At 41.9% G+C, this 24074-nt stretch overlaps 2 protein-coding genes across 8 annotated transcripts; one reads left to right on the forward strand and one right to left on the reverse strand.

The window, feature by feature from the left end:
- The first annotated feature begins 62 nt into the window (after positions 1 to 62).
- Positions 63 to 6430, forward strand: LOC140367744 (3-hydroxy-3-methylglutaryl-coenzyme A reductase-like). Its single transcript, XM_072454367.1, has 20 exons — positions 63 to 186; positions 482 to 674; positions 756 to 867; positions 953 to 1040; positions 1139 to 1223; positions 1300 to 1405; positions 1486 to 1592; positions 1789 to 1908; positions 2655 to 2788; positions 2892 to 3163; positions 3233 to 3351; positions 3428 to 3622; positions 3711 to 3869; positions 4907 to 5064; positions 5142 to 5247; positions 5322 to 5492; positions 5559 to 5699; positions 5787 to 5945; positions 6027 to 6181; positions 6254 to 6430. The coding sequence occupies exons 2-20, from the start codon at positions 516 to 518 to the stop codon at positions 6333 to 6335; spliced, it is 2628 nt and encodes an 875-aa protein (XP_072310468.1). The 5' UTR covers positions 63 to 186; positions 482 to 515; the 3' UTR covers positions 6336 to 6430.
- Positions 6431 to 12687: 6257 nt separating this feature from the next.
- On the reverse strand, positions 12688 to 22920 carry LOC140367745 (ceramide transfer protein-like). 7 transcript variants are annotated; one of them, XM_072454371.1, is made up of 18 exons: positions 22717 to 22920; positions 22173 to 22307; positions 18830 to 18946; positions 18680 to 18745; positions 17446 to 17553; positions 16930 to 17068; positions 16319 to 16411; positions 16097 to 16254; positions 15886 to 15978; positions 15730 to 15816; positions 15407 to 15493; positions 15165 to 15236; positions 14470 to 14565; positions 14262 to 14394; positions 13985 to 14055; positions 13797 to 13925; positions 13574 to 13703; positions 12688 to 13493 (listed from the first exon to the last, which is right to left on the reverse strand). In XM_072454371.1, exons 1-18 carry the CDS (start codon positions 22831 to 22833, stop codon positions 13366 to 13368), a joined length of 1959 nt encoding a protein of 652 aa, XP_072310472.1. In that variant the 5' UTR covers positions 22834 to 22920; the 3' UTR covers positions 12688 to 13365. The 7 variants fall into 7 exon arrangements, with proteins under 7 accessions (XP_072310472.1, XP_072310471.1, XP_072310470.1 ...); XM_072454370.1 differs by having other exon boundaries at positions 18638 to 18745; XM_072454369.1 differs by having other exon boundaries at positions 18623 to 18745.
- Between the last annotated feature and the right edge of the window lie 1154 nt (positions 22921 to 24074).

A 24074-nucleotide genomic window follows, 5' to 3' on the forward strand; every position in this document is an offset into this window, starting at 1 on the left:
CGCCATAAAACAAAACGAAGAAGAAGAAGAATACCCCGCTAGGTGCCTAGTCTGCCGGAAACGAAGAAGAAGAAGATTTACGTCACAGTTCCCGATACGCCATGATGGCTAACGCTAGTTCTTCTGTCTCCGGTTAAGCAATATTGTCGTAGAAATCACCGTCAATATAATGGATTTTTGATCATGGTAAGTATTGTCTACAATCTTTAATGCTGCATGTGGAGGCCCCGATGACAATTATACCCTCGTATAACCAAGCCACCTTTCTCAGAAGGGGTTTGGGGAGGGTTACATAGCTAAAGCGAATTGGCTAATGCTAACAAACGCCCATTTTCCTGACTATGCAATAAACACTTTCATACTAAAGTATATTTTTTAAAATGTGTGACAAATTGTGTGGGGACGTAATGTAACTACTATTGGCAATGCAGTCGTTGTATTAAACGTGATGATATGTTTGTCCTCTTGCCTTTTCCACTAGGGTTTACCGTGACCTGAGACAGCAGACTGGAAACATGTTGTCCCGTCTCTTTAGGCTCCACGGGCTTGTCGTGGCTTCTCACCCGTGGGAGGTGATCGTCGGGACCCTGACCCTCACAGTCTGTCTGTCTATGAACAGCCTGAGCACAAGCAGCCAGGTGTGCAGCTGGAGTGAGTGCCCCAAGGTCCAAGAGGTAAAAGTGGCTGTGATCATAATATTAGACACGACAACACGTGCATTATTGTGCTGTGTAACCGTTTTCTTTCCTCCTCAGAAAACTCAAAACAGCAACATTATTATTCTGACAATTACACGCGCCACTGCCATAGTTTACATTTATTTCCAGTTTAAGACACTTCGCCAACTGGGGTCAAAGTATATATTAGGTCAGTAAATCTATTTCACTATAGTTGAATATTTTATTGAATTATTTGAATAGCTTTTAAATATGTATTCTGAATCTCACTGTAGGTATTGCAGGGTTATTTACAGTATTCTCCAGCTTTGTTTTCAGCACTGTAGTAATACATTTTTTTGGAAAAGAGCTAACAGGCCTCAAGTAAGTGATTTTATATTATTGCATATTTAATTGTCTATTGACTATTGACATGTACTCTCACTTTTTGACCTATCGGACCTGTCGTGTTACTTCTGCAGTGAAGCTCTGCCATTCTTCTTGTTGCTTATTGACCTCTCTAAAGCTTGCGCATTGGCCAAATTTGCCTTGAGCTCAAATTCTCAGGTAAAGTTTTGTCTGAATTATCAGTTGCAACTTATAATACCACATGCAAATATTAAAATGTACATTGTGGCTACAGGAGGTGGTGAGGGAGAACATTTCTAAAGGCATGGGCATTCTGGGGCCCACATTCACTTTAGATGCATTAGTTGAATGTCTTGTTATTGGGATTGGTACAATGTCAGGTAAAGAATTAATTGCTTGTGAAATCAGTCACTAAGATAAGTCAGAAAGGTAATGCGCTTTGTCTTTTTTTCTTTTGTAGGGGTTCCCCAATTGGAGATTATGTGTTGTTTTGGCTGCATGTCTGTCCTGGCCAACTATTTTGTCTTCATGACCTTCTTTCCTGCATGTGTCTCACTTGTCTTGGAGGTAAATGGAATATATCTTCCCATATTAGATAATATTAGATTAGATGCAGACAATATTTGTTCTGAATTTGTATTCCTGACTGCAAAAGTAATTCTGTTTTACATTGTAAACGTTAATAACAATTTTAATCTATATACAAAGTAAAATACAATTTATTAGCAAAGTCCTAATAACCAATGTTTTTTTTTTTGTTCAGTTGTCAAGAGAAAGTCGTGAAGGTCGCCCGGTTTGGCAGCTTAGCCACTTTGCACGTGTGATGGCTGAAGAAGAAGACAATAAACCCAATCCAGTTACCCAAAGGGTTAAAATAATAATGGTGAGAAAATGTATAATTTCTTGCAGTGAAGCATTTACATTTTTTTAAATTCTATACTAGCATAGCCTGGCAAGGCAGCTCCCTCTTTTGTTAAATTAAGATAAATGGCTTCCTCAACAGTGTTGGGTTGCATTACCTTTAAAAGTAACTTGTTACGTTACCTCGTTACTACCCTAGAAAAAAAACATGTTACATTACTGCGCTACTGTGAAAAACCTAGCTAAAACAAAATGAGTGGATTAGTAAGAAAACTGACGCACAATAGAACGCGTTTGTTTTAGGCTTGTAGTTTATTTAAATCAAACTCACCACATTACTGTTACCCTAAATTTACACCTCAGCTACAAAATAGGGGTTGTGACAAAGCAGGAGTTTTTCAAAACGTGCATCCGAAAGTTTATTTCTCTTTGGCGTGAGGACAAGTCTCACAGTCACTAATTGCGCAGTGCGCATGCTCACAACATGCCGAGTGCGGATGGAGAATGATGCATCACACCTGAAGTCAGTGTCTTTCAGTATCTTTTCTGCGACACAGATGGAACTGAGTCCCACTACAGTCCTTATTTATCAAAGTCTGCCATGTTTGTTTGACCAAGGGATATATCTTTGTATTTTAGGTATATAGTCTATTTTATTTGGTTACTCCACCTTGGAAGGTGGACATCCTTGTAAAAAATAGGACACAAGTTTTGACTGGCCAGTCTAAAACTAGAATCTGTTTATTAAACTGTTTGTGTTTTCTGAAGTCCCTTGGCTTAGCCCTGGTCCACGCCCATACAAGACTTGCATCAGAAACCCAAGGAAGTAATCGTACAGTTGAAGGATCCATGTCTGACACTCTGCACTCTGGTGGAATATCATGGCCCTTTAAACTCACCAGGTAAATCAATAAAGAAACGAGCATTAATATTTCCTTGAATGTAATAATGATGCAAATTTGGAAGGCACTAGATGTATAATATTGTGCATGCTTTGTCTTACAGTATGGATTTAGAGCAAGTCATAACTCTCAGTCTTGCCCTGCTTCTTGCTGTCAAATATGTTTTCTTTGAACAAACTGAGGCCGAGTCATCTCTGTCACTCAAGAGCCTCAGCTCTGTGCCACTACATAAGCAGTGGAAAGAAGAGGGCCCTTGCGAAAGAAATGGCTCGGTCCAAAATAAACAGCAGGTCATTCAAGACTATTCTGCCACATGCCAAATCTCTGGAGCAGTTTCAAATTGGCAGACCTCCCCGGGACCAGACGAAAATACAGGTAATCTACAAAGCCCCCCTTTTCATCATCGATATTGTTGAAACGACTTGTAATTTAAAATATTTCTAGTACAACCTGGTGTTATGGAGACCTCAGAGAGCAGCTCCAGTGTTTCAAGTGACGAAGATGTGCATTCTGAAATGCCACGGACACTAGAAGAATGTGCGATTATCCTGGCTGATCCCAAGGTAAGTTGATTAAATTAAACTATACACTTGCTTTTTTCAAATTACTACTATTGTCCTATTGCTTGTCGCTTCACAGCGAGGTCCCAGATGTCTTAGTGATTCAGAAGTAAAGAACCTGGTCACCTCACGCAAAATCCACAATTACAAGTTAGAAACGGTTCTAGAGAATCCAGAAAGAGCCGTGGCCATCAGGAGAGAGTTGTTGTCTTCCCAATTACCATCTACCTCTGCCTTGGCACACCTGCCTTATAAAAACTATGACTACTCAATGGTTGGTCTGCAAAGAGTCCCCATATTCTTTCATTTAGACAAATGAATTGCTATAGTCTACATGTTTTAATAATGTAATGAATGTGCAGGTGATGGGATCTTCCTGTGAGAATGTCATTGGGTACATGCCAGTTCCTGTCGGAGTTGCTGGTCCTCTCCTGTTGGACGATAAACAGTTTTATGTTCCCCTGGCGACCACAGAGGGGTGTCTTGTGGCCAGTACCAATAGAGGATGCCGAGCTCTCTCAGTAAGTACTAGGCAAGAACAAAAATTAATGAATTAAATTTTTAAACTATAAAATGTATTTTTGGATAAGCCTTCTGACTAGTGTTTTATACTACAGAGGCATACGTTTCACACACACACACAAAATCTCAATCATTTAATCAATTAAATGTATATGTAATACATTTGTGAGGGGAAAAAATAATTAAAAATGGCCTTTGTGATAATTAATATATAGACTTCTCATTCAATAACTGAAAACTTTTTGCTCAATATATTAAAATCATGCCTTTCCTTTTTCTTCTGACAGTGGGTTAGTATCTACAATGAGCGCTCGACTAACTCACTTTTTAAGTGCTTCATTCGACTTTTTACTTGTTGCAGCTCATCTTTTTAAAATCTTAATGTAATGGTATCATGCAAAGTCGACTTTTCAGAGCTTTTAACTTTCTTATAGTGCTATTGGTACCTCATATGTGTCCAAAGTGTTTATTTGATTGATTCCTGCAGTCTTTAGCTGGAGGAAAGTCTCTCTTCTCCTCGGATTAGCAGACGGACTGGGCCTACTCACCCTCGAGAGGAACCCAGGCTATTTAGCCACAGTTGGCTTCAAATGCTTCTACTTTTGTTCCAATGCTGCTGCTGACATGTGCCGCTGTGTCATGCGCTGTGTAGCGGCGCACGCCTCGGCCTCTGTTTACACCCCACTGTCTCCACGCTGAGACTACGTCACAGGGTGTGCGGGGAAAGCGCGCTCTCGCTGAGACTACGTCACGGCTTGGGCGGGCGAGGGTGGAGGGGAATCTCAAACTAAGCCGTTTGCATTTCTGGGTTTGTGAGCGGGTCCAAGATATGGGTGATATTTTATAACTATTAAAATTATTTTATGGGTGTTGCACAACACTTATCAAATATACATACCCCTAGGGTAGACTACGAAACGCGGAAAATAGCATGATATGGGACCTTTTTAAGGGCATTTTCAATATTTATCGTAATATTTTTTAAATGTGTTATCGTGACCGGTCTAAATACAGTGTTTTATCATTTCCCATTCAGCTGAGTGGAGGTTGTCGCAGCAGAATACTGGCTGACAACATGACTCGGGGTCCAGTGGTCCGACTGCCATCAGCCTGTCGTGCTGCAGAGGCAAAACTTTGGCTTGAGAGTCCAGAAGGTTTTAGTGTTGTCCAAGAGGCTTTTGATGAGACTAGCAGGTTTGGGCACTCACATTTCACTTGTATGTTGACAGTTATGACATGTAATACAACAGATGAATGTATACATTTTGTAGGTTTGGTCGCCTAAAGAAGTTGTTGGTGGGCTTAGCTGGAAGAAATTTGTACATTCGCTTCCAGTCTCAAACGGGGGATGCCATGGGCATGAACATGCTCTCTAAGGTATTTGTGGAACTATTAGAAAATGCAAACCTTTTGAATTTTGGCCACAACTAACTACAGCTACCCTTTTCCAGGGGACTGAGCATGCTTTGTTCAGGCTAAAGCAACAATTCCCTGACCTGGAGGTGCTATCAGTCAGTGGAAACTACTGCACTGACAAGAAGCCTGCTGCTCTCAACTGGATTCTGGGCCGGGGAAAGTCTGTGGTGTGCGAAGCTACTGTTCCAGGAAAGGTTGTTAGAGAGGTGAGGTCATTTTCACTTGATACTTTTATTACATACATTTAAATCTAACAGTGTTTACTTGTGCAGGTGTTGAAGAGCAGTACTAGTGCCCTGGTCGATTTGAACATCAATAAGAATTTGGTGGGTTCAGCCATGGCTGGCAGCATAGGAGGCTTTAATGCCCATGCGGCTAATATTGTAACTGCTATCTATATAGCATGTGGACAGGTCAGTCACTAGCGTCTTAACAAACCTCCAGCGCCAAGGGGAAAAACTGTGACAAATGTAATTCTCTTAATTCTCTTCCCTTTTTAGGACCCTGCGCAAACTGTGGGTAGTTCTAATTGCATCACACAGATGGAATGTGCTGGAACGGGAGGAGAGGATTTGTACATCACTTGTACTATGCCCTCCATTGAGCTGGGAACTGTGGGAGGTGGCACCAATTTGATGCCACAGAAATCTTGTCTAGAAGTATGGCTAAATTAGCATTGTTAACAAATATTTTGTTCATCATTCTCTTGTGTTAATTATTTATTTTACACACTCATTCAGATGCTTGGTGTCCAAGGGACCAGACCAAACCACCCTGGTGAAAACGGTTGTCAGCTAGCTCGTATAGTGTGTGGAACTGTCGTTGCGGGGGAGCTCTCACTTATGGCTGCTTTGGATGCTGGAGATCTAGTTAAAAGCCACATGACCCACAATAGGTGACGCATAATTTCAAAATGCATATCTTTTTTGTATGATGTTCATCTCAAACCATGCTTTTTCCTCTGTAGATCTACAACAAATTTGGCTGGAATGCATTGTGCCACACCAGACAACTCTGTGACAAAATGTTTCAATAATGATAGTTCTTGACCCTGGACTGAAAAAGACATTTTAATAACTAATTTCTAAACATCTGGCATTTGTGTGTGATCCCTGGTTCCTAAAATGTGAACATTACATATTTTTGAGTGGTGTTGAGACTTTTTTCCCTGGTCGAGTTGGAATAATGTGACTTGTTAATATTATTACTACAGTGTATTTATTTAGCGCTTATCCACCTTCAAGACACTCAAAGCGCGTGAAGTGTGTTGTCTAAGGACACACTTAGTGCCCAACTGTGGCTCCCATCCAGGTACTCACCAGGCCCTGCCCAGCTTCTGAGAGCTGATGAGCTGGGGCATTGGCAAGTAGATATGGCTGACTTGTTGATATTGTGCCTGATCATTTGAGTTGGAGATGTATTTATTTATCAAACTAGAGACCGTTCAAGTGGTCAGATTTGCCAAATTTGCATAAAGTTTGTGACAGTTTTCACAACATTCCACCAACACACAATGTTCCATATGAATATATATGTATGAAAGTGGGTTATAACAAATTCACACACCTTTTTGTGTTATATATTATATATAATTTATAACACAAAAAGTTGTGTGAATTTGTTAACTTTCATACTTTTAACCAAAGCCATAAAATAGTTCTGTTGTTGCCGAAATGGTGTATTTGGATGTGTGGAACGGTTCAACTGCACAAACCAATCTTTCGAGTGCAAATCCTCGATCCTGTATTGTTCGGACTATTGCTTGTAAACTTGTGCCTTTAAAGAATAAGATGCTTTCATATTAAAATATTTTCACCTGGTTCTGCAGTTGCCTATTTATAAACACATGACACAAAGGCCAATCCATACTTCATAACGGAAGAAGCAAGATGTTTGTTTTTGCAAGAACAAACGTGCTTCTGAAGTACTGCATGTCCTTGAGAATAAGTGCAGATCTTCCAGATCAAATATTCCATTACATTTTAGCCTCTATGAAGATAAAGTACTGAGCGTTGTTGCTTGAGTAAGTGCAGTTACTTTGAGTCAGAGCGCTGACAAATCACCTTAACCATTAGGTTCAGGGCCTCACTTTCTCAAGAGAATGAATTTGATATCTTTGTCAAATGCTTGATATGCACAATTCATAAAGATTTCAGTACACTTTAATGTTCAATCGCATTCATATCCTAACTGGCTGAGGCACCCCATTTATAAATTAAATTGAGATTATTTAATTGTTATAAACTTTCCACATAAACCGGAAACAAAATAGGCTAGATTTGAATGTCAATTTACAAATAATGTTTTGGCCTTAACCTGTTCACCATATTTACTACAAATGATCTACATAAGATCTTTGGTTGACCGAATTTTAAACTTGTATTGTTAATTTGTAAAACAAAAGCATATTCAACCCAGTCTGTACTCACTTGAAGTTATAAAGCATTTAAAACATTTATTGCTTGTAAATGCATTATTATGGGGTACTATCCTGCTTCCGAAGAGTGCACACGCTTTTTTGCTCGCTCCGCTTGCTATCGCTGCTTTCCTTATTTATTTTGCTTTTTAATCAGTTTTTGTCTTCCAAACATTTTTGCTTTAGACTTTTTCAAGTAAACCAAGGATTTTAAGAACATTTTTCCAGTTTTAACGACATATCTGACGCCAGCGACATGTCCGGGAGAAGAAGGGAGAAAGACTGTGAACGCTGTCGGAAATATCAACAAGAAATTAATGAGCTGAAAACACGGATATTTGTTTTGGAATCTGAAAAAGTTCTTCACGATGCCATTCCTGTGTCAACCGGAAGAGCACACTTTTTACAAGAAAAACTGCTACTTTCAACCTAAACCGCAGTGACTCTGTGTCGTTTCCAAAACTGTCTAAAAACCAGAAAGACCAGGCTGTTTCTTGGAACAAACTTGGAGCAAAGCCTAAACGATACAAAGATAACGTGAAGTCACCTAAAATACAGCTCACCAACAGATTTTTACCACTTTCAGAGATGGAATTAAATGAAAAAATGAAAGATGACGTGGCCAAAATACAGCGAGGAGGATCTGTGCCAGGAGCCAAGGTCACGCAGATTGTTTTGGTTGGGGACGGCGCGATAAGTCACGTGACGCATGAAAAGATAAACACACATTCTTTTCCAAGCGCCACTGTTCCTGAGATAACGTCACTCCTTCCAAATATTATGGCTAAGCATGGAGGAGCTAAACAGCTGATTGTGCACGTGGGTGCAGTGGACATGCGGCGGGAACAGACTGAAGTTTTGAAAAAAGACTTCTTGAAGTTATTCGACGTGCTTGATAAAATGGAAATCAAAACATTCATAAGTGGACCTCTTCCAAACATCGACAGGAGGATAAACAAGTTTAGCCGGCTTCTTCAGCTGAACACATGGCTGTCCAAAGAGTGTTCCCCGAGAGGACTACACTACATTGAGAACTTCTATCTATTCTGGAAACGAGAGGACCTGTTTAAGAGAAATGGCCCCCACCTATGCAGAGGTGGAGTGAGGGTGCTGACAGAGAACCTGCTCCACGCTCTGAGGCATTGGACTGGGCCTGGACAGGGTCCTGAGCAGATAGTTAGAGAAGAGAGGAATGAGAGAAGAATTCCTGCTCCATCAGCCAGAGACCGAGCCAATGTTTCAACATCAAAAGCACCACAACCTCAGCCTCCACCAAAGGATTCATCAGCAGCTGCTCCACCACCACCAGCAAAGGATTCAGCTCCAGCTGCTCCACATTCACCTCCACTGCCTCCAGCAAAGGAACAATCTTCAAAGGCCTTGGACCCATCTGTGACAAGCCCAACAACATCCCTGTCATCGCCCCTGCCTTCACACCAGCCCTGGGTTCCCCCTGCAACATCTACTCCCACTAAAGATTCATCATTCTCCTTCTCATCTCCACTCTCAACCATGGGCCTTCCCAGCCATTTTGAAAGTCTGATCAAATCAGGCATTAAGATGGCTCCACTCACGCCCAATATAGCAAGGGCTATGTCAATACTTATCAACTCTTCCCTGCACAAGCCGACTACACCAACAAAAGCCCCACCACCCATCCCTCCTCGCCTCTCACCTGGTCCCAAACTCTCCTTGGCTACAAAAGCCCCACCACCCATCCAACCTCGCCTTTCACCTGGTATCTCCCATAGCTAGGATGCACTGGGTCTCAGCGTTGCCGGGACTTATTGTCACATTAAAAATCAAACCAACCCGGGGCCCTATGTAAAAAGAGCCCCCCCTAGTGCTATTTCTGTAGTCACATCATCACACAGATGGAAAAACAAAATGCGAGTCAGGCCCAATCTGAGAAATGTGATTCATATTCCCTGTGAAAAGATAAAGCCCAGTCTCACTGAAACTAGTCTGAAACTTGCTGTGCTAAATGTCAGATCCTTATGTAACAAATCTCTCTTAATTAATAATTTTATTTCTTCTTATAATCTTGATTTTATGTTTTTAACTGAAACATGGCTTGACAAAAACACAGGAAATGTAGTTCTGATAGAATCTGCTTCACCCAACTTTAAGTTTGAATCTGAAACACGAGAAAACAAAAAAGGGGGTGGAGTCTGTGCTGTCTTTAGAGATGAAATAATTACCCGCAGGTTGTCTTTTGGGGTGTTTTCATCATTTGAGTATGTATCCTTTAAAATGGAGCTAAAACGGTCTCCATCCATTCTCTTCATTGTTTTATACAAGCCTCCCCAGCACTGCCAAAGTTTTATTGATGATTTTACTGAGATGCTTTCAGTCATATGCACAGACTTTGATGGTTTGGTCATTACAGGTGATTTCAATGTGCATGTTGATAATATTTGTGACAGAAACGCTAAAGAGCTTGATGCTGTCCTTGAAACCTTCAGTCTTACTCAGCATGTGAGAGGCCCCACCCACAGCAGAGGGCACACTCTAGATCTCATAATTACAAAGGGGGTTAATATTTCAAATGTTAATGTGATCGATGTTGCTCTGTCTGATCATTTCTGTGTCTTCTTTGACCTGTCTGTTTCTCCCAAACCTCTGGTTGGTCCTGCAGTTGTTCAGAGGAGACACATAAGTGATGGCACAGGTGCACTGTTTATGGAAATGATAAACTTTGAAAATGTCTCATGTTCTAATGTAAATGATTTGTTGAACTCTGTTACATCTAGTGTTTTGAATGTTCTGGACACCATCGCCCCTATAAAGGCTAAAATGGTTAAAAATAAGCAGAAGGCGCCGTGGAGAAATGATGATTCGGTCAGGGCACAGAAAAGGGAGTGCCGCAGGGCCGAACGGAAATGGCGCAAGTCAAAGCTCCAGGTTCAAAAAGAGATTTACAAAGAAAAGCTGAACATGTACAACCTAATCTTATGTAGAACTAGGGAAAGATATTTTTCTGAAATAATTGGAAGCTGCAGTAACAACTCGCGTGTTCTGTTTGCCACAGTAAACAGATTAACAAACCCTCCAGCTCAGCTGCCGTTAGAACTCATTTCCACATCCAAGTGTAATGAGTTTGCATTATTCTTTAATGACAAAGTTCAGGGCATTAAAAATGCTATAAATCCCACAATGTAAAAAATTACCCTAAAACCACCAAGACACTTAGAGCCAACTCACTTTGCACCAGTAACTGACAAAACTGTCCATGAGATCATCACCAGTCTGAGTTCATCTACCTGCTGCCTTGATGTGTTACCCACCAGATTTCTAAAGTCTGTGCTGAACAGTTTGTTAGCACCACTCACTCACATAGTTAACATGTCGCTTCAATCTGGAACATTCCCAATGTCTTTGAAAACTGCGGTCATAAAGCCTCTCCTAAAGAAGAGCAGCCTTGATGCCGCAGTACTGAGTCATTACCGGCCCATCTCTAATCTGCCATTTTGGGGCAAAGTCCTTGAAAAGGTTGTTTACCAACAGCTCACTGATTTCCTCTTAATAAACAACTCATTTGATGTTTTTCAGTCAGGTTTTAGACCTCATCACAGCACTGAGACTGCTCTTGTCAAGGTGACAAATGACATCCGCCTGAACACTGACACGGGCAAAGCCTCAGTCTTAATTCTGTTAGATCTGAGTGCTGCTTTTGACACTGTCGATCATGGGATCCTCTTACAGAGACTAGAGGACTGGGTGGGCATCACTGGCACTGCCCTAAACTGGTTAAGGTCCTATCTGGAAGACAGGAAGTACTTTGTTGAAATTGGTAGCTGTGTCTCAGACCACATGACCCTGACCTGTGGAGTGCCCCAAGGGTCAGTCCTGGGTCCCCTTCTGTTCAACCTCTACATGCTGCCGTTAGGTCAGTTGATACGCAGTGAAAATGTGTCCCATCACAATTATGCAGACGACACTCAGATCTATGTTTCACTATCGGCAGGTGACTATGGACCAGTAGATTCACTCTGTCACTGCATCCAACAGATCAGTGTGTGGATGCAAAACAACTTTCTCCAGCTGAACTCAGACAAGACTGAAATAATCGTTTTTGGCCCACAGAAACAAAGAGAAAGTGTTAGCGGTCACCTCCAGAGTCTCGCTCTAAAACCTACAAACCAAATTAGAAATCTGGGGGTAATAATGGACTCAGACTTGAACTTTAATAGCCACGTCAAATCAATAACATCAGCAGCTTTTTACCATCTAAAAAACATTGCCAAAATCAAAAATATAGTGTCAAAACCAGATTTAGAGAGACTTATCCATGCGTTTGTCTCCAGTAGATTAGACTACTGTAACGTTCTGCTCACTGGCCTCTCCAAACGAGCTGTAAAACAGCTGCAGTACATCCAGAACGCTGCTGCTCGGGTCCTGACTAGAACCAGGAAGTATGATCACATTAGTCCTGTTCTCAGGTCTCTGCACTGGCTCCCTGTGGCTCAGAGAAGAGACTTTAAAGCAGCTCTGCTTGTGTACAAGTCTCTCCATGGCCTAGGACCAAAGTACATCTTGGATATGTTAGTGCCATATGAACCATCTCGGACCCTGACGGCCTCCTGCTGGTGCCCAGAGTCAGGACAAAACATGGGGAATCTGCGTTTCAGTTTTATGCAGCTAAAATCTGGAACAGTCTTCCTGAACATGTGAGACAGGCTTCTACTCTGACAATGTTCAAATCTAAGCTAAAAACAGTTTTGTTTAGCTGCGCATATGACTGAAAGGATTTTTTTCTTTGCACTCTTCTCTTTTGTTTGTGATTTTATTAGTTTAGAAAATCAGTTAAATTTTATTGTATTTCTGTCTGTAATTTCTTTGTGATTTGAATGCATTTTTCCTGCGGTGTGAAGCACTTTGAATTGCCTTGTGTATGAAATGTGCTCTACAAATAAACTTGCCTTGCCTATATTTTTCTTTACAAAGTAAGTATTCACAGGCAAACTAATCAGCAGACAGCGTCACATAATTTTACATGTTTTTATTCAGTCATTAAACTTTGGTGAAGTTTATAAAAGCCGTGAGCACAAGACTAGCTATAACCTTGGGCAAACGGTGCTCTGCATTTTCCTTAGGCTTCTGGGCTCAATATGTTCTGTTTTCTAAATTTTTCAGTATCTGCAAAAAAAAGCCCAATTCTAAAAACTTGCACTGCAGAGCGCAAATGTATTTGGGCACTGCACATCAAACAGGCAAAAAGCTAATCTCAAACACCACTCCATCAGAACCAGTGGAAGGTTGCTTCATTAGAGCGCTGAGGATCAGAAGTCCCATGTCATAGGGTCCAAAGCCTGATGGCGACCCTCTGGACTTTTTATACAAATATATTAAATTATAACAAGTCTTCAGAATGTCAGACAGAAACAGAAATGTTTACCTACAGTAAAAAGGTACAATTAAACAGTTCAGTCAAAAGTACTGGATAAAGATAACTATTTACAAAATGTGAATTTTAGAATGGACTCTAGTACAAAACTAATTTTACATTGCACCAAGTTTAAGCAAATAAAACTTAGAGCATAATATTTTAGTTATCTTATAAACTGTGGCCCTATGGGTTCAAATGGGCCCTTTGTTTATATTTAATAGAATATTGTATATAAAATAAATAAAATTACCTGTTACTAGATATAAACAAGTTCTCAGAATAAAATGGGTTTGCCAGCAGTTTTTTCCTGAACATAGGAAGTAAAACGTTTTAAGAATTTGGGGTACTCTCTCTTGGCCACAGCCCTCAGGACAGATGCAGGGGCCCAACCTCCAGGGTTTACTACAAGGACAGAAACCACAAAATTGTAATTACATTTGTTGACAAAACATTTGAACACAAATGAGAAACTGAACACATACCATTGGCCACATATGTTATTTTACATGTGATATTGTCTCTGCTTATCTCTTTGTCTCCCTCTGGTGGACTGACCAATGTCTGGCAGATTATGGCAATATTAATTTTGGCACGGACACATTTGCTGGTTGGCTGGTAACGTACAAAAAACAAAACAAAGAAATGTTAAAATACTTTTAAAAAATGCATTTTCTTTTCTACAATTTATGAAGTAAAGAAATGCACCTGTGCATTATCATGATCGACAGAAAAGTTGCAGACCAGCCAAGTATCAGGGTCATTCTCATTGTTGGCCATAATCTTCCTCATGGCAGAAAGATAGAGCACATCTCTCTGAGACGCTGGCCACACCCGCTGAAATCAAAGCATGTTAGTCACGGTTTGTTCTCAATGTTACACTTTCTTAGTCTTACCTTGTGAGTTTGGTAAATGATCACAGCATTATCCGACAATTTCTCCACCACATTGAAGTTTTCAATAGTGGCTGTACAAAAATGGAAATGTAAAATGACATATAATATCTTATAATAGAATACAAAGACACAATACAGTGTTGTGAATGTTTTAAAACTATTGCTTGTTGTTAAAGGTGGAGGAGTGAGTATTTGATCATATTTTGATAAAACATTGGTGTGGTAAAAGTCAGACACAAGCCTAAACAAAAACACAATGTTGCAAATAGTTACTCACTCTCCCAATCATTGCGGTACGCAGTGTCCCAGAAGTATTGGCACACCTCATGTCCGGTCACTCCTTTCACTGAATGTGTGGCTTTCAGTGGGTCCAATACAATCCCATTTTCCTCCACTTCTCTTCTGTACACCTGAACGGCCCCGAAAACATTCACATGTTACGAACACCCTAACTGTACTGCTTTGTCGAACAAGAGATAAAAGACCTTCATTTCTCCTTCTTCTATCACAAGCTGCCAGTTAGCATCTCCACCAACATCCTGCAGCGAAAAGGTCATGTGATTGTGAACCATCTCCTCCACCTTGAACAAGAAGAAACAAAACACTTAATGAATGAAAAAGTTTGTCAACTGTAAAAAACACAACCTAAAATATCCACATCCTCATTCTTAAGAAGGGTTTTAATAAACACAGACATCACGCCATGCTTTAACACTCTTCTAGTTCCAGCACGGGATGTCAAGATTATGAGGTTTATTGTGATCAATATAATCGTAAGAGCTAAACACATAATAATCACAAGAATGAGCAAAAAATATGTTATATTCCAAAAAGTAACCCTAAGTGTAAAGTGCTGGCTGTTTATGTCACTTTTCCTTTTCATTCCTAAGATTTGATTTCATGAAGCTGGTCAGATATAGTACTAGAGGGCTGGTGAACTATTAAACAACTGAACTAAAGTGAATTAAGGATGATCGCTTGGTTTTAGTGTCAATAATTGTGAACAATAGTAACATCGTGACACAAAAACTGTACATCGTGACATCTCTTCTCGCACAAACACAAAAACTGTACATCGTGACATCCTCACTTCCAGCCGAATACAGTATCAAAGCAGCAAAATGCACAGATCTTGGCGAGGTAAGAAGCACAGTAGATGTCTCGGCAGTGGCAGGTTTACCTCTGTGCTGAATCTGTGGACATCGTGGGGAAGCGCCCTGATTACAAGGGCAGGGGAGGGCGGAGTGAGAGTCTACAGAAAGGGGCGAAAGTAACGGGCAACAATAGGATGGGTTAAAGGAAAAATAAAGAAAGGAAGATGTGAAATAAGTAGAAACAGAATAAATTGTGTGAGCAAATCAAATGTGGGTGGATGAAATGGTTTACTGTATGTGATGTTTGCATTATGTTCTAATGATCTACCTTGTCAGTGAACCGGTGGGATCCAGAGTTGGAGTAGATGTTTCCAGAGGGCACAGGACTCGCTCTCTGAATCCTCGTCTTCTCCGTCTGCAAATAAAAAGATACAAGATTTTCTTTTCACTACAGAACACACCTTCTATTCTACGTAGTATAGAAATAGAGATGTAACAATAACCGAAATATCATATCATTCTGTTAGCCACATCCACGATATTGCAATAAATATCATATCGTACCATTTGCACATTGTTACGTCCCTACATAGAAACGAAGGCGTATATAGTGTCGTTTAGTCTTGCAGCATCAACAGATGAATTGCAAACCTGCTCTTCAATTTTGTCTTGACGGTCGAGAGCCGCTTCAACTGCATCAAAAAATTCGTCTTCATTGATCAGACTGTTTGGACCTTCCTTTGAAGTGAGAAGACGGGACTTTAGAAGTGTTTGAAGTGCTGTTAATGATTATTCTACAATTTTCACCTCAAAGTCTGGCCCTCCAAAGTGAGACTTTTTCTTCAATTCATTCAAGGCTGATTTATAGCTTTCTTCTATTCTTCGCCGCTTTTCCATCTCCTTTAAAATTAGACACACAAGATAAGAAAATAAAGCACTTCTGCAGCTTACCATCAGCACATAATATACATTTTATATATTTTCAAACTAGTCGGAGCGTTTCTTAGGAAGAGCTCACCTTATCCACTCTTTTTTGCCAGCTCTCGTCTCTTTTCACCATGAGGTCAATACAGTGGGACAAAGTGGCCAGGATCCCGGCTGTGGTGGCCTTGAATGTAATCGCCTCACCCTTGAAATCTATGCCATTCACTTCTTTTGGGCTCAATGCTTGAAACACTAACAAGAAAACATTATGACATTATAACAGAATAAATGTAATGTAATGTTGAGTGAAACTTACATTTTTCTTTGCTGCTAATATTGTTGTGGTGGTCAAATTCACCATCGGTTCGAGTGCTGGGGAACTCCTCCTCCTCATCGTCGTCATCCAAAACTAAAATGACAAGAAATTGACATAAATGGCTTATAAAATGATGAATCTATCATTTAGAGACCACAGACACATCCACTGACAGTAAAACCAGTCATTAGAAAGACTGCTGAGCTGGTCAGAATGACAATGGTCGGGTTTTATCTTCAGAATGTGGAGCGAGTGAGAAACGCAGAGAGGGAGGTGAAGAGAACAAAAGACTTGCTTTGTTCGCTGTGGATATCCACACAGCATCATTGTCACAAGTGATTAAATCAGACAAGACGTGCAAAGAGCGTCTGCTGCTCTGTTTAGAGGCGTTGCATGTTCTTAAGTCAGAAACCATGCTCCAACCGGCAAACAATATTCTATAACAACAAACAGAATGTATATATAGATCAACAAAGTACACAAAACAAGAGATGCAGTTAGGGGCACGTGTGTTTTCTAAGGTGAAGCAATCAAATTTATAATACTTAATGTAAGCTTTTTGTCATAAACTTCATGGGTCAAGTTTATGATGACTCCTGCTGTGAGCTTACATTTGTCTCTTTGCAGCTCATCTTTGGACTCAGCATCAGCACAGCTGTCAAAGTACTTCTGCAGAGTGTCCACCTGTCTGCACAAGATGTCTCTGAATGTCTCCATCTCAGCCAGCTTCTCTCGCAAACTGTGTCCTTTCTAAAAACATTTAATGTACAGAAGCAACATGATTAATATAATACAATTCTTATATTAAAACATGTCTAACATTTTGTGTATCTAGATTAGGGCTGAAAATACCAATCTTTTAATACAGAAACTCCAAAACATGCCATGACTTGAGAGAAGAGGTTATATGACTAAAGACATATAAAAGAAGTACTCTCATCAAAATGAAGCAGGCATTAACAGTTTTTGGAAAATCTATTATATTTGTAAAAATACTCGCAATATCTGGGTCAAATATAGTAAAATCCTATATTCACATGCTTTTTTTCAATCTAATTAAATTAAAATATATATTAACCAGTTTTGCAACCCAGATGTAGATGTTGTGGACAGGTTTGTCAAAATACCTTGAAGGAAGAGGTGGAGGTGGCAGAGTATCCACTGGTGGCAGATGTGAGGGACAGCATGGATCCATGGCGTCGCAAACTGGACTCTGAGCCATAGCCAGAATCAACCTAAGAGCAAGAGCATTTCATATTATAAACAGACTATAGTTATTAGCAGTTTAAAAGCATTGAGTGAGAAACACACACAGCTGCAACATGGAAAACACCCGCGCTCTTACGTAACAGCCTGTGCGGTGTTTCGGCTTGAGCCACAAGAGGGCAGTGTCTGCACAGAACTGCCACTTGCAAGAGGTTACTGTAGGTCAGTAACCCATAGTAACTGAAAGCCAGTCAGCTCGATGCCCCTCTGACCACAGTGACTCAGACAGAGCAGTTTCCTGAGATGCACTACAGAGTCTAAAGGTTTCCACTGGAGCTCTACTCTCACGCGCCAACATCTGACCAATGACAGCTTGATTTAAACGCGATTATTGAATGTGTCTTGATTTAGCTGTAGAGAAAAGGGAAAAAAGAGGAAGTGTGGATCGAGTGAGTCATGGAGTCACCCTGGCTGACACAGAGCAGAGAGGAGCGCGGGGGTTTCCTAAACTATGAGCTGTGTTTGAACCAGTGCTGTTTGTGGGACCCCTCCTCCTTTTTCAGGCAAACACTGCAGTATGTTAGAACTTTATTCATCCACAAGGGACATTTGCACCATTTATTTATTATCATTTGAATTTATTATGTTGGTTTTGAGGGACGCTTTTGATTTGCACAAACCTAAAACGTCATTGTTCGTTGAAACGCAAAAATACGAGAATATTTTGAAGTGCGATATATTGCTACAGAAAATACGACATACTATTGAAAGCGCTTTATGCCACTGACGGCAGAAGAACAATCAAAACACTTTCGTAGTTAGCCACTTTTATGACTCATTATCAAAAAACAAACCTCAAATCTTACGGGAAAACTGAGAAAACCCTTCCCCAAAGAGCAAATAAATATTGAACGCCAAATATATTGTCCTCTCCGTCTTCTTATGGTGACGGGCCGAGGCATTTGGGAACTGCTCCGACACTAACAACGCCGCACAAACACTCCGGATTGTTCCGTTCAGATGGTTAAGTCTGAGATTTCATGAAATGCCAGGGCAATATCAAAGGCCTGTGTTTGAATGGGCTGAAGGCGAACCTACTGTATTCAAACACACACTTCTGTTGCTAGGATGCTGCACATTTGCTAATCCACGCACCAGGTTTGGGGAGACGAGTACAGTTCCCTGGGCAGCTCCCTTGTCCCTCCTCCCTTCTCTGAGACTCTAATGAAAACACACATATTATAAAACACACACCCAAAACACTGATGCAAAGTGAACTCCAATCGTTTTCCTTGTACGACTCACCCGGTGTAGCTCAATGGACTCAATCCACCGAGCTCTGTGCTCTGGGTCTTGCGCTCTCATGTACCACACGCTGTCGTTCACGCTGATGTCCAGACGGCACTCGTCAAACTCGTGCGCCTAAAAAACACAAATTATGTGCCTCTTTTAGTTCCACTTTAGAAAATATGGAAAACCCAACTTGCTCACTTAAAGTAGTAGAAGCACAACAGTAATACGGCTCCATATCAATTACAAAATAAAATAATAATACCTGATAACACCTTTATTTTGTTAAATTAGTGTTTAAAGTGTCTGTTGCGTGTGAACCGTAACCGGGCTCCATGTGCAGCCGGCCGCAGTGTCGTGAGTTCGAATCTCGACTCTTGACACTTTACTGAATGTCCTCCCCGCTCTCTCGTCCCCATTCACACTCAGCTGTCCCGTCTAATAAAGTCTACGGGCCAAAACAGCCTTATAAGAAGGAACGATACGGTACATTTGATGTCCTACGAACATCTGTTGCTCTGCTTAACAAATCCAGATAGTCAGACACCTTTTTCATGAATTACTCTTAAGATTGTATTGTATTTATTCTTACTGGAGTGTGCAAAGTATTCTTGCACTTTAGTCGTGTGTATGTTTTAGTGTTGGAATGATGCAGAGCAGCTGACTGTTGACAAATTGCCGACTTTAATGTTTCCAATTTTTCATCACAAGACTTGACTGACAAAATGATTATACATATTTACCACAGGGGCTCTTCCGCTAAACTAAGTTATATTTAGAAAAAACATGAGATCCTGTCATATGCTCTTTAAGGCTTGTGCACGGAGCCATGTGTGAATCAAGTGCATGGTTGAGAAAAGCAGCAGTGATGTGAACAAATGATGATGTTTTATGTTTTATGTATCGTAATGCAGAACTTTACAGTGCAAAGCTTCTTTTTAATCATGTAACTATAACATTACAAATTGACAAAAGAAACGTGTTCTTCCTGAAAGCCAATGAATACTAACGAAACCTTTCAGCTAGCAAATAACCTGCAATAACAAATGACCAAAAAATATCCATTTTAAATTTAAACTATGGACAAATAAGTCATTAGAGGATGCATTTGATCCTATATTGATTTCCTCTGCAACTTCGAAAAGACCATTAGACTAAAACCTCTGCATCTCTGCTGTAACAGTAATGGATGCGACTAAAGGCGTTTCCTGAAAAGCTAGAATCCCCAACAAAGCATCAAGCTTGAATAAATGACTGAAATACTAAACAATACAATTTTGCTAAAACAAACTCAAAGGAAATCTGGACAAACGATGCAGCAGTTGCTGAATTAGCAACATTAGTTTATGTGGGTGTAATCCCTCATTCGTCCAGGCGTGTTCCATTGTAGAAAAAGCTTCAGTTGTTTCATCTGGACTCAGTTAGAAAAAATTAGACGTTTCGAAATGACAATGACTCTTGGATGAGAGTCGAAACGTCTAATTTTTTCAACTTTAGTTCATGTTTTCAGCTCTGCTCCTGTTCCTACTCCTGTTCCTACTCTGCTCCTGTTCCTGCTCTGCTCCTGTTCCTACTCTGCTCCTGCTCCTACTCTGCTCCTGCTCCTACTCTGCTCCTGCTCCTACTCCTGTTCCTACTCTGCTCCTGCTCCTACTCTGCTCCTGTTCCTACTCCTGTTCCTACTCTGCTCCTGTTCCTGCTCTGCTCCTGTTCCTACTCTGCTCCTGCTCCTACTCCTGTTCCTACTCCTGTTCCTACTCTGCTCCTGCTCCTACTCTGCTCCTGTTCCTGCTCCTGTTCCTACTCCTGTTCCTGCTCCTGTTCCTACTCCTGTTCCTACTCCTGTTCCTACTCCTGTTCCTGCTCCTGTTCCTACTCCTGTTCCTACTCCTGTTCCTACTCCTGTTCCTACTCCTGTTCCTGCTCCTGTTCCTACTCCTGTTCCTGCTCCTGTTCCTACTCCTGTTCCTACTCTGCTCCTGTTCCTACTCTGCTCCTGCTCCTACTCTGTTCCTGCTCCTGTTCCTACTCTGCTCCTGTTCCTACTCTGCTCCTGTTCCTACTCCTGTTCCTACTCCTGTTCCTGCTCCTACTCCTGTTCCTACTCCTGTTCCTACTCCTGTTCCTACTCCTGTTCCTACCCTGCTCCTGTTCCTACTCTGCTCCTGTTCCTACTCTGCTCCTGTTCCTACTCTGCTCCTGTTCCTACTCTGCTCCTGCTCCTACTCTGCTCCTGCTCCTACTCTGCTCCTGCTCCTACTCTGCTCCTGTTCCTGCTCCTGTTCCTACTCCTGTTCCTACTCTGCTCCTGTTCCTACTCTGCTCCTGTTCCTACTCTGCTCCTGTTCCTACTCTGCTCCTGCTCCTACTCTGCTCTTGCTCCTGTTCCTACTCTGCTCCTGTTCCTACTCCTGTTCCTACTCCTGTTCCTGCTCCTACTCCTGCTCCTGTTCCTACTCTGCTCCTGTTCCTACTCTGCTCCTGTTCCTACTCTGCTCCTGCTCCTACTCTGCTCCTGCTCTGCTCCTGCTCCTGCTCCTACTCTGCTCCTGCTCACACTCCTGCTCCTGTTCCTACTCTGCTCCTGTTCCTACTCTGCTCCTGTTCCTACTCTGCTCCTGTTCCTACTCCTGTTCCTGCTCCTACTCCTGTTCCTGCTCCTGCTCCTACTCTGCTCCTGCTCCTACTCTGCTCCTGCTCTGCTCCTGCTCCTGTTCCTGCTCCTGCTCCTGTTCCTGCTCTGCTCCTGTTCCTACTCCTGTTCCTGCTCCTGTTCCTACTCTGCTCCTGTTCCTGCTCTGCTCCTGCTCTGCTCCTGCTCTGCTCCTGCTCTGCTCCTGCTCTGCTCCTGCTCCTGTTCCTGCTCCTGCTCTGCTCCTGCTCCTGCTCTGCTCCTGCTCTGCTCTGCTCCTGCTCCTGCTCTGCTCCTGCTCCTGCTCCTGCTCCTGCTCTGCTCCTGCTCCTGCTCTGCTCCTGCTCCTGCTCCTGCTCCTGCTCCTGCTCCTGCATAAAGAAACTCACATGATGGAGAGTAACACTATCATTCACTTATTTGTCATGTTTCTGCTTTTCTAAAAATAGATGCAGAATAGGTTTGGCAAGTGAAATGAGTGAGCTCAACACTAAAGAGATACAAGCCACAAGAACAGTATCTTCCATAACTGAAGCTGGTTCCTAGTTCCTGCAGTTTGTTCACTGACAATGGCCATTAAACTGTTCTTATTCTGAGGTCATTCTAAGCACACAGTCAGTCTTCTGTTGTTGGTATTACTGCAGGGGGTTTCAACACCTCTCTTACAAAATGTGTGATAATTGCGACACCATTTCAAAAGTCTTAAGGTTCAGAAAAGGTACTTACAGTAATAACCGCTTTGCTGAGGCAGAGTGACCCCCGGCAGCCGTACTCCGTCTCATCTTGGGACTTGTAGTAACTCAGTGTGTTGTTTTTCAGCACTACCCAACGGTCCTGCCAGCCATGGATGTAGTTTGTCCACTAGAGGGAACAAAGTAAAGCACTTTTATAAACATTTGTATTCACGAGGCACATTTAAAGATGAAGCCCAATGGCAATTTCTGGTTATGTAAACAGTGCTCATCCTTAACTGATGATGTGGAAAGATTAGTAAGATTGAGCAGGTGAGCTAATCTCAGAACTTGCAGCAGTGGCAGGTCAGTACTTAGTGAAGAGCGAGAATAATACATGGGCTGGTGGTGGTGAGCACGTCCCACATGATCAAATCCTGTCAATGGGCAAAATTTATCATAAAAGACAGAAAAGGTTGCCTCCCTGCTTAACTTTTAAGCTCAATACTGGCCCAATTATTGTTTCAAGTGTTCATCATTGTCATCTTTGGGCATTCATAATAACACACACATCAACAGTGGAAACACAGATATCTTACCTTACTCAGGACCCCACTGAACTCCCCTATAGCTGCCGAATGGACCCCCAGCTGCTCATCTCGGGGCTCCAGGTCCTCCTCTGACCCGGATGAGTTCCAGCTTTGATTATCTGACATTTCCCCAACGACAAGCGCTTGATAAACAGATGACTGAAGCGGCTCTGGCGTCGTAGTAAAGCTGGCAGCCGAATCACCTGAAACGCAGCAGCAGCAACAGTTCAGGGGACGCGGGCGGGCGGCGGCGGCGCACAGAGACGCCTCGTGCGGGAGGAGAACCGGGGGCTAATAATATGACCCTAACCGTAGATCAGCCGAAGCCGCCGTGCGCATTGTAGGGTCGATCGGGCGCAGTCGGAGGGTGAAAACAGGGTGTCAACACTGCCACAGCCGCGCGCTCCGCCCTCCGCAACGACGAAGCCGCGTGATACAAGTGAGAGGAAGAACCGCTGGAAAAGAAGAGCCCCGCGTGACTCCTGCGCCGAGGCCCGCGTCGGTTTCCACTCCAATGACACACTTTGCGTTTCCCGTAATTTTCTCCTCGTCTGATCATTTACAGATTACGCCATGTTCAGCAGCGGGAGGAGGAGGAGGAGGAGCGGAGAGGGCGCTGGCTTTGGCCCACGTCACATAATCCGCTCCTTCGGCTCCTCCTTCTGTTTATAGTTTGGGCCTCAAAATAGAGCCGCCATGTGTGATGCGTCTGGAAATATACCGAGCCTCCATGTGATGAGAAGAAGATGGAAGCAACACATTAACAGCTCTAGAGTTCAACAGAGTTTCTTAAATGTGGACAAAGGATGGTCTAATTCAACACTATCCTGCACTTTTCTCACACACTCTTGATCCCAGTGCTATTGAAAATAATCATGCCATATTATTGGCTAAATTAGAAAAAGTATTTGACAACGCTGCCGACAGTGAAGCATGGCTCCCTCTAGTGGTGGGTGATCTACTTTTTAATCTTAATTTTGATACGACAAATGAAACATTTATATTGGTTGGTTGGTTTGTATTCAAAAGGAGGCCGTGTTGGTGTAAGTTTATGCAGTGTCCCACAGACTGCGGCTTTAATCCTCGTCTGAGCAAAGCAGCTGATGGAGTGAGTCATGTTCCAACTCATACTCACGTGCTCAAATATGACTGTATGTCCACTGTTTTGGTTTGAGGGTTCGAGAATATTTTCTCCACTTGTGTTCCTTGATACAGAAGCCATTTTGGCTCAATACACAGATAAATAAATATATTCTATGTTTTACATTTATAAAACAGTAAGGGAAGGGAAAAGAAAGAGAAAAAAACATTACGTTTTCAAATTATGACCATTGTCATGTCAGGATATAGTGTTCCACATTTTAAAG

This window comes from Eucyclogobius newberryi, unplaced genomic scaffold (assembly GCF_026437365.1).
Source record: "Eucyclogobius newberryi isolate DKJ021-1_F unplaced genomic scaffold, fEucNew1.0.hap1 SCAF_2, whole genome shotgun sequence".
NCBI lineage: Eukaryota > Metazoa > Chordata > Actinopteri > Gobiiformes > Gobiidae > Eucyclogobius > Eucyclogobius newberryi.

What these genes read in the sequence shown, in the direction of transcription:
- LOC140367744 (XM_072454367.1), top strand. Translation starts at nt 516, where the DNA reads ATGTTGTCCCGTCTCTTTAGGCTCCACGGGCTTGTCGTGGCTTCTCAC. An exon ending in CCTTGAGCTCAAATTCTCAG is followed by an intron (nt 1,224 to 1,299) that starts GTAAAGTTTTGT and finishes TTGTGGCTACAG; the next exon opens with GAGGTGGTGAGGGAGAACAT. An exon ending in AAAGGGTTAAAATAATAATG is followed by an intron (nt 1,909 to 2,654) that starts GTGAGAAAATGT and finishes TGTTTTCTGAAG; the next exon opens with TCCCTTGGCTTAGCCCTGGT.
- LOC140367745 (XM_072454369.1), bottom strand. Translation starts at nt 22,833, where the DNA reads ATGTCAGATAATCAAAGCTGGAACTCATCCGGGTCAGAGGAGGACCTG. An exon ending in TCAGCAAAGCGGTTATTACT is followed by an intron (nt 18,947 to 22,172) that starts GTAAGTACCTTT and finishes TGTGTTTTTTAG; the next exon opens with GCGCACGAGTTTGACGAGTG. An exon ending in TCCACAGATTCAGCACAGAG is followed by an intron (nt 14,566 to 15,164) that starts GTAAACCTGCCA and finishes TTCTTGTTCAAG; the next exon opens with GTGGAGGAGATGGTTCACAA.